This window comes from Mycotypha africana, assembly GCF_025528875.1.
Source record: "Mycotypha africana strain NRRL 2978 chromosome Unknown BDF20scaffold_9, whole genome shotgun sequence".
Taxonomy (NCBI): Eukaryota; Fungi; Mucoromycota; class Mucoromycetes; order Mucorales; family Mycotyphaceae; genus Mycotypha; species Mycotypha africana.
This window is the reverse complement of record NW_026515733.1, coordinates 43203-52478: the sequence shown is the minus strand read 5'-3', so window position 1 is coordinate 52478 and position 9276 is coordinate 43203. Positions and strand designations below refer to the sequence as shown.

At 40.0% G+C, this 9276-nt stretch overlaps 5 protein-coding genes across 5 annotated transcripts; 2 read left to right on the top strand and 3 right to left on the bottom strand.

Moving 5' to 3' along the window:
* The first annotated feature begins 32 nt into the window (after nt 1–32).
* On the top strand, nt 33–882 carry BDF20DRAFT_884451 (RNA polymerase). Its single transcript, XM_053081863.1, has 3 exons — nt 33–211; nt 300–579; nt 674–882. The coding sequence occupies exons 1-3, from the start codon at nt 133–135 to the stop codon at nt 780–782; spliced, it is 468 nt and encodes a 155-aa protein (XP_052933195.1). The 5' UTR covers nt 33–132; the 3' UTR covers nt 783–882.
* On the bottom strand, nt 832–1749 carry BDF20DRAFT_678728 (Rhodanese-like domain-containing protein). Its single transcript, XM_053076015.1, has 3 exons — nt 1554–1749; nt 1339–1465; nt 832–1262 (listed from the first exon to the last, which is right to left on the bottom strand). The coding sequence occupies exons 1-3, from the start codon at nt 1668–1670 to the stop codon at nt 1081–1083; spliced, it is 426 nt and encodes a 141-aa protein (XP_052933194.1). The 5' UTR covers nt 1671–1749; the 3' UTR covers nt 832–1080.
* A 554-nt stretch (nt 1750–2303) lies between these two features.
* On the bottom strand, nt 2304–4074 carry BDF20DRAFT_824923 (kinase-like domain-containing protein; the record flags this gene model as incomplete). The annotated part of the gene is made up of 7 exons (XM_053077934.1): nt 2304–2447; nt 2526–2595; nt 2724–3015; nt 3113–3139; nt 3233–3355; nt 3455–3749; nt 3859–4074. The coding sequence occupies 7 exons, from the start codon at nt 4072–4074 to the stop codon at nt 2304–2306; spliced, it is 1167 nt and encodes a 388-aa protein (XP_052933193.1).
* A 1577-nt stretch (nt 4075–5651) lies between these two features.
* On the bottom strand, nt 5652–6440 carry BDF20DRAFT_801788 (uncharacterized protein; the record flags this gene model as incomplete). Its single annotated transcript, XM_053076400.1, has 2 exons — nt 5652–5758; nt 6209–6440. Coding segments are annotated over 2 exons (339 nt in total), but the record flags the coding sequence as incomplete, so codon positions are not given.
* Nucleotides 6441–7704: 1264 nt separating this feature from the next.
* On the top strand, nt 7705–8690 carry BDF20DRAFT_792085 (ribosomal protein S5 domain 2-type protein; the record flags this gene model as incomplete). Its single annotated transcript, XM_053076208.1, has 4 exons — nt 7705–7930; nt 7999–8104; nt 8194–8336; nt 8404–8690. Coding segments are annotated over 4 exons (762 nt in total), but the record flags the coding sequence as incomplete, so codon positions are not given.
* Between the last annotated feature and the right edge of the window lie 586 nt (nt 8691–9276).

Below are 9276 nucleotides of genomic sequence, written 5' to 3'. Positions count from 1 at the left end.
TTTTTTTTTTGTTTTTCCCTCTTTCATCCAACTTTTTCCCAATATTGCATCTTGATCGACACCCCCCTTTCCATATAAACACTACAACAGAATCACCCATCCCTCCTCCTTCTTTTGAATCATCTATCAACAATGGCAAGTGGTGCAGTTTTATTTCAAGATATTTTTGATGTTAAAGATCTCAATCCTCAAGGAAAACGTTTTGACAGAGGTTAGAAAATTTATTGAGAGCTTTGTTCACGATGTATAGTTTGGATTGGCTGATTATCTGACTTTTTTTCTTGCTGTGATGACAACAGTGTCCCGTCTTATCGGACATTCAGAAAATTACGAAATGGATTTGACTCTAGACTTCAACAGCGAAATTTACCCTTTGAATGTGGGTGAGAAGTTTTCGCTTGTTTTAGCGTCTTCGCTTTCACTGGATGCTAATAAGAGCAGCACAAGCGGTGTCGAAAAGAAAGAAAGCTGGAGAGAACGTGCTCCTGGAGAGCGTGATTTAAGTGATGAATATGAATATGTGATGTATGGCAAAGTATACCGATATGAAGATTCAAATAAGGGTGCTGGTCAACAAGTGTAAGCTTTCAACTATAAGATGCGTGTTTATTCTATTTCTATGGCACAGATCATTGACACATGATTTTGTTTTTGTTTTGAAAATGTATTGTAGTGCTGTCTATATTTCTTATGGTGGTCTTTTGATGTGCGTAGAGGGAGACTACAGACATTTACAGAACTTGACCGTTGGCGAAAATGTATATCTGTTAATAAGAAAATAAAAGGAAAGGCTAGGAGACGAGAAAAAGATAGAAGAGAAACCTGGATATAGAAAGCTCCAGGTCTTTTTCTTTTTTTTTTTTTTTTTCTTTTTTTTTGTTTAAAAGAAATTGCGTTGGAAGAATAGCAAAAAGGCGACAACACAATGACCGTGTTTGACACTGCTTTCGATTGAAAGTGGCTCTCATAAAATCTTGTACATAAACTATTCATTGTAGATCCAACCTCATAACAAATCACGATGTTTAGAATAAAAGAAAGCACTTCTTTTCTATCTATCGCCTATATACGTGTGTATGTTTAATTCTCATCTTCGATGGCCCAAGCCCAGACATTCTTATCGTAATCCTCTATTAAGTCAACTTCTTTTCTGTAGCGATGATGCCAACCTTCAAAACCATTCCTCAAGATTTTGACTTGTTGTGTTGTATTTTTTCCTAGATTATTGATGGTTTCACTATAAATACGTGCTGATTTAGGACCTAACATAGGGAAGTTGAGAATGAGTTGGTTTTGTTTACAGCAGTTTATCGTGATGAAATTAAAAAAATGACGTACCTCTCATTTGAGAAAGCGCACAGTGGAAATAGATGATAGGGACGTTGGCATATTCTGTGATGATATCATTGACTCTATCATACATCTGGCCAGCAGGAATATTAATAGCGCCGGGAATATGACCACCCTAGTTAGTATTGGAAACACATGGGAAAAGATTAAGGATTTTTTCAACATGTGCGTTTGGTTGGTCTTTTTCTTCGCAATGGCTTTACAATATAGTCATCTCCTCGAACATCGATAACGACATAGTCTTTTCCCGCCTGTTTATGAGGGTCACGAATCATATCCACAAGCTCTTCTGGTTCTGCATAAACTGGACTGACAACCATTTTCAAGATGTATGTAGAGTAAAGGAAGGCAGACAAGAAAAAAGTTTCACAGTGATGGAGTGAGCCGTCCACTTGTAAGGGGGATTTTTTTAATTTAGTTTACAGTCAGACAGAGCATGTGACAAAAAAAAAAAAAAAAAAAAAAAAAATTATAGATAGGGAGGAGAGGCCACTATGGACAATGTATTTGTAGAAGAAGCAGTGGACGATAGGGTAGATAGTGAATCGTCTGACATTCTTGACGGTAGTGGGATCAATGACTTGGCACGCTTCTGTCCTTTGGCTACTGTGAAAGACGAGCCAGGAATATATCCGTCGCCTTCCTCCTTTTGGGCATGAGTCACTGGTTGAAATATGTTTTCCTCAAAATGGATGGGCACGGACAGTCTCTCGTCCACTGTCAAAGATGATTGTGCTGGTGGTGGTGGTGGCGGTGGTGGTGGTAACATGGCAGAGGTTGGATCCTCACGGCCCTCGATGGTGCTCAATGGAGTTGCAGATAGAGATCTACGTCGTTTCAATTTTGCAACAGCTTGTACCTGTAGGGTGTTTAAAAATAAAATAACATTGAACGGGGTGAGTGCCATGAGAGGGATGGAGGGGGGAAAAAATACTTGTTTAGGGAAGGCAGAGCTACTTTACGACAGTAAAGATGTGGCGAACCTTTGTAATTGCATTGTGTATATCCTTTTCTGTGATACTGGTCAAAACTGAAGCGCAATTTTCCTTTTCTGGTATCATAGGTTCTTTGCCGTCATGGGTGACCCAAGGGTGATGCTATGAATGCAATCGCTTTTTGTTATAAAGACTTTTTTCGTTCTGTGTCCGGGTCTATCTTCTATAGCTCTCTCTTACCCTTAATTCGCGCATTCTGATTCGTTTCGTGGGATCCTTCTCTAATAGTTTTTCCAAAAGGTGGATAAGACTTGGGCTTAAATTTTTGTTATACTGCACCCTAACCCGTAAAGAATCATTAGGATTCCCGCACGATACTTTTTTTTTTTTTTTTTTTTTTTTTTTTTTTTTTTTTGTTACGGAATCAATCCCACTCACGGTTGTTGTTTGATTTTCTCGTACAGATCCAGTAAGCCTTCACTCGCAAAGGGTACATGTCCATGGACTAGGCAATACAGTGTCACGCCCATAGACCAAATGTCTGCCGCCTTTCCGGACACAGAACCCAGGGGAGATACTAGGTTACAGAGTTCTGGCGGCATGAAGGCTGGACTTCCTGCAGTGGATGTAATGTTATCCCCTCCACCTTGGATGAACATTTCGGAGACGCCGAAATCGACAATTTTAACGACATCCTCCTGCGATAGTAATAGGTTGTCAGGCTTGATATCTACGCGTATCAGAAATTACAACTATCAACCCAAAGTGTGCGTTTGACATGCTATGGAGGGATAGCGTATAAAGTACGTTTGTGGAGTTTTTTTTACCTTTATGCACAATGCCATTAAAATGTACTATAGGCGCCATGATAGGGTAGGATGTTAGTATTCTTGTATCAAGCCGATAGTATCCTGAGAGTCCGTAAGATGGGCCATTTGATTACTTACAATATTCAATGCCGAGAATGACTTGTCTAAAGTAGTATCTCGCCATTTTCTCAGTATAAGGCGTTGCTGTTTTATGCAAATCTATGTGCATAATGATCCCTTTCTGCGCCATATCCATGACTACTTGTCCGAATCAAAGAGGCAGAAAATGAAATCGCGTGCCCCATCAGTTCATCTGTTGATTATCTATATATATTTTTTTGTCCCTCTTCTTTACGTTACCCATATAAAGTGAATCATTGTTTGGATCATCCAGCACTTCATATAATGTGATGATGTTGCGATGGCGCAGGTTTTTAAGGATAGCCACTTCGGTGCGAATAAGATCGAAAGGGTTATTACAGCTTGTATAGGTATTCTGTAATTTTTGCGGTCCAGCCCATCTCACGGGCATAACGACCGTACCACTTCTTCTATTGTTGCTGTTACTGCAGCAGCTGCTACTGTGGCGACGTCTTTTCATTCTTGCTATTTGTTCTCTTTTTCGTAGACATGATTTACTAAACTCTTTGATTGCCTAGAAGGAGGTGTATGTGTGTATGTGTGTGTGTGTGTGTGTGTGTAAATAAAATATATTATTTCTCATCGATGACCTGCCGTTCAAGTCTTTTCAAATTTTCATTTACGTAATGCTGATGTGTATCCACGTGTAGAGCGAGATGGACTCGACCCGAGGTGCCATGACCTATTTCTTTTTCTAAAAGATAACGGTTGATTTTCTTTACACTTTCTGTGGTTTGCGAGGTCGTGGCATCGGTTGTTTCCATCACGATGGGTGGCGGTGATAGTTGTCGTTGGGCATGATGGGATGAGGGTGAGGGTGGCAAGACTCCGATCGTCATCATGGATCGCCTTGGGTTGTTGGAAATGTGTAGAGTAGGAAGGAAAGCGAAAGAGAAGAGACGGAAGGGGGTAAACGACAAAAAGACCGTATGACTTCACTATGAAAACAATCTAAACGCCGCCGTCGCTTTTGAAGGGAAGGATTTTTTTACTTTTTCATTGGCAAAGGGGATAACAAACAGAACTGTTGAAAAAGGGGGTTGCACCGAAAAAAAAGTAGATCCGTTCCTGTCAAATTCCATTGTTCGTGTAACCTAAGAGACGATCCATTGTAACGTTGTACGTCTTTTATGCAAACCTAATTTTTTAATTTTTTTTTTTTTTTTGTTCCTTACCAGAAAGGTAAAGCCGTGGCGCATTGTTCAACTTCAAGGGGGGGAGGGGGGAGGGAAAGCGGGGTGGATGGAGGGAGCGGGAAACGAGAAAGACCCAGAAGAGATGGTACGTTGCGTGCGTGGGGTTGAGTGAGAGGGAGGGTGGCATCAGCATCCACCCATGGTCATTGCCACAGAAAAACGATGCCGTCCTCATCAGTAGAGAGCCCCACTCTTCTTGAGACAAACACACAACGCCCATGTTCACTCAACCGAAGGCAAGTAAAACGCGAACGGAATTTCTAAAAATAATGCGCAGAGAAAAAAAAAAATATTTTTTGTTTCTCTGGGGCACTCGCAGGGTTGACTGTTACTTGTGGAGAACGCTTAGGATAAATAGGTGCCCCGAGAATTTTTTGACTTACCATAAACAACGTGATCTATTCAAGTGAGAAACGCTTCACCCACATCTTGCTTTTCTCCACGAGACCGTCGCCCCCCCCCAGAAGTTTTCATTTCTCTTTTTCCGGACAGTTCGATAGCATGGTACAGTTTTATCTACTTTTGTGTACATAAGCTTGGGGGAAAGAAAAATATGCTCGAGCCGAATTGGCTTTGTTTTTTTGAGAGGGATAATAGTTTAACCAAATGGTTTACATTCAGGTTGACTTGGGTACTAAACACCTTATTTTTCTCAGTGAAACAAGTACTTGCTAGAACACTTCTCTCCAGACCAAAAAAAAAAAAAAAAATTTGGTTTTTGCGCACACGCGCGGCCTTTCATTCAAACTCAAATTAAATGATTTTGAGTCAAAAAAAAAAAAAAAACCAAAAAAAAAAGAATATCACAGAAGAAGAGCTCATTTCTAGAGATTCACTCTATTTGAAATATTGAAGCAAATAGGAGGAGTGCGTTTACTTTACTGTTCTGTGTATAACCAAAGAAGTCAACTTTGCATTTAACAAAAACGTAATAAAAAAACATTTTTTTTTTTTTTTTTTTTTTTCCTCCATGGAAAAATATCGATTTTTTCTATTTATTCTATGATAATGATTCCAGAGATTAGAAAATAAGTACTCACAAAGGATTTAAATTTTATACAGCTAAAAATACAGAGTTATGTACAGAAAATGCAAGGATGGTATAAAAGAAATATGTAGCAGAATGAAAAAAAAAGAAAGATGAGAGTGGGGTGACAATCTATAGGATAAAAATGCTTTTAATAAAACATGCTTTGCACGGAGGGAGCGGGAGAACCATAAGGTGTAGTAGTAGTGGTAGAGATGATGGGGGGTAAAACGCGAGCTTGTGGAGGACGATCTAGAAGATCAAGGAGACTTGAACAGGGAGAAACAGCAGTCGAAGTCGCTGATAGTTGTTGTTGTTGTGATGAAGGTTGTTCTTGTGCTCGGATATACACGGGATTTAAGGTGTTGCATTCCAAAGGAGCAATCTTTTGTATGGTGGCGGTGGCACTGGTACTGTTGGAAGCGATACTTGCAGTACCTGCACTGGCATTGCCATTGGTCGTATGACTCAAGATGCTGCGAGGAGACAACTGAGGTGAGGTCTCTGGAGTAAAGAGGAACTCGGCATCCGAATCCGAATGATGTTGCATATCCGAGACGGAAGAGAAATAAGAACTGGCTGTTGACAAAGCTGGAGAAGGAGGCATAGCATGAACAGTGCTTGAGAGATTAGATGGAGCAGCGGCAATATTGGCAGAAGCAGCATGGCGTCCTCGTTTGCTTGTGCTGCCGTTGTTGTTGTTGTTGTTGTTGTTGTTGTTGTTGTTGTTGTTGGTTCGATTTTGTCTACGTTCTCTTCTCTTGTTGGGTGAAGTGTGAATACGAACGTGGCGAGTGAGTTCATCAGAACGAGAGAAACGTTTCTCACAACCAGGAAAAGTGCATTTATGAGGCTTTTCGCCCGTATGTGTTCTAATATGACGAGTTTGATGTTCTAGTCGATAAAAGGATTTGGGGCACATGGGACATTTGTAAGGACGAGGTGTGTTGGCTTTATCAACAGCAGCAATGGGGCGCTTTTTTACTGCTTGAGGCTGTTGATGTTGTTGTTGTTGTGGTGAAGGCGTAGGTGCCATGGAAGTAGTGTTCATCGCATTGGATAGACAAAGAAGGCTAGAAGCAGCTTGATAGGCCATGGTGAATAAGTTCTAATGTCGGTTTTTTAGTGTAGAGAGAAGAAAGAAGGAAAAAAGAAAATCTGATAAAGGAGAGTAGTGCGGTGAGTGGTGGTAAGTAGTAGTGATAGTAGTAAGTAATTACAAATCAGGAAAGGGGGGATGCAAGAAATGGGGAAAAAAAGACCGCGTATTTATAAACAATGATGGCCAAAAAAAAAACCAAAAAAAAAAAAAGAGGACGGAAGAAAGCGATTACCTAATTTAGAAATTAAAAATTTCCAAATCCCGCTTATTGATTTTAGGAAAGATTAACAAGAATTTGGGGGAGAAAAGAAGCTTGTAAAATGAAACAGAGAATATGAAAAGAGCGTTATTTGGTTTTACCTGCGACTGCTACCCTTTGAAACATCTAATTTTTTTTTCGACTGACAATCCCAAAAAAATAGATGAACGTCGATTAGCCTAAAAAGGAAGTTGATTTGGACGAGAAAAGAACAACCAGCCTTTCCTTGGGTTTAGGCTGAACAGTGATAGAAATGAACACAAAAAAACCAGAACCTCTTTGTACCGTATGAAACTCATCTTGAGCAAACAAGCAAATATCACCTTATTAAATGGCTTGTGGGTGGGGAACTCATTTACCTCATTCTATGACATGCACATGTGGGGTAACCATCGTCGGTCTGTGATTGAGGTACTTTTGAGTAAATTGCGGGAAAGTAAAAAAAAAAAAAAAAAAAAAAAAAAAGGGTCGCCCTTTTTTAACCAAGCATGTGCCCGCACACGTCCCTTTTGAACTAATCCCACATACACGCCCATGAGTCAATAAATCACCCCACTTTCGGCACAAAATGGTATGTTTCCGGTAGATTTGGGAAAGACGAAACGGGGAAGAATTTCCGTCCTTTTTTTTTTTTTTTTTTTTTTTTTACTCCACGATTTTTCCGTTACCCAGGCGCTAAGCAAGCCACAACAAAAGAAGAAATCGAAACGTTTTCCATGACCAATAGGAAAGTCACACAACCGATCTTTGCTGGAAGCTTTTTTTGGTTATATTTTTTTTTTTTTTTTTTTTTTTCTTGTGCGTGTACAGAACAACCACAATATTTGTCCATTCTCCATGTCCGTTCAAACACAATCAGCAGCCGCTTCAGATAACTTTGAAATATTCAGTAGAATTCAACCTCACGAGTATGTAAAACGTTTCCTTGATCAAGGAGTACGACCTGATGGACGAAAGCTCGGTCAATTTAGAAAGACAATGATTACAAAAAACGCCATCTCTACAGCGAATGCCAGTGCCATTGTGCGCCTTGGCGGCACCACTGTTGTTTGTGGTATTAAGGCAGAAGTTTGTGAGCCAAACGTGGATGTCCCTACCAAAGGCTTCTTGGGTAAGCGATCGGTTGCATCCAGCAAAAGCGACACGGATTCGAAATGTTGACACTCTTTCTTTCATCAGTTCCTAATGTAGAATTATCACCTTTATGTTCACCAAAATTCACAGCTGGACCGCCACCAGAAAAAGCACAGGCCATATCGGAGTCCATTCATCAATTGTTTACACAGTAAGGGATTTCGTTTTTATTGTCGCGTATCCCCTGTCAAGCGATCATATATGCCAACCTTATTGACTCTTGCACTTTTTTTCTTTCAGCTCCAATCTATTTCCTCTAGAGAGTCTTTGTATTGAAGAAGGAAAAGCCGTTTGGGTATTGTATGCCGATATGGTATGCTTATGCTATGATGGAAATGTGTTTGATGCAAGCTTATTGGCACTTTCTGTTGCTTTGAAAGATTGTAAGTAGGCAAAACGGGCGACGGGTATCGCTTCTGCTGTACTTATTGCATTTTTTTTTTCTCCCAGTGAAATTACCCAAGGCTGAGGTATCGCCTTCCATGGTCGTTGAAGTTGACCCAACGCAATACACAGAACCTATTCCACTTGTTCGCTTTCCAATCGCATCCTCATTCAGCATTTTCAACAATCCCAACGTAGTACTCGCGGATCCTAATGACACAGAGGAAAGTTTGACGAGAGAACAAGTGACGATTATTATGGATACAGAGTATAACCTATGTAAAATCTATAAAAATGGCGGAAATACAGTCAATGCCGAGGGTTTGAAGCGATGTATCGACATTGCCAAACAAAGAGCCGATGAAGTGAAATCGCTCCTCACCCATGTACTCTCTCAGAGCAACAGCAGCAGTAGCAAATAATGATGGACGTCCTTTTTGTATAGCATATGATTCCCCTTTCTAAGCATCTATTTTGCAACCTTGTTTTCTTTTTATTTTTTCTTTTTTTTTTTATTTTTTTTTTTCTTCTCTAAACCATCGTCTAGCCATCATTGGCTTTTTGCAAATAAAACAAAGGTACGATGAATAGATTGAAAGAAAACAGTAGAATTTCGTGTTTTTAGGAATGAGGATAGGTTCTTTCTCCTTTACTGATTAGCAATGTATCGGGAAATGATAACGTATGAAAGCGTTTTATTTAAATGATGCGGGGAATATTCTACGTTAGAAGAAACTTAATGCTTCACCCGGACACTCCAACATTCAAAAAAGTACTTTTCCGCAAAACAGAAAAAGCAAGTTGATAGACAAAAGACTTTATATTCTCGCAATACGATCAGATCAGACGCAGTGTTTGAATATGTGCACGATCGATAAAGTGAATACGCAGGAACATGGAACATGGACTGAATTGCCTGGGGAAAGGGAGCAGCCGACA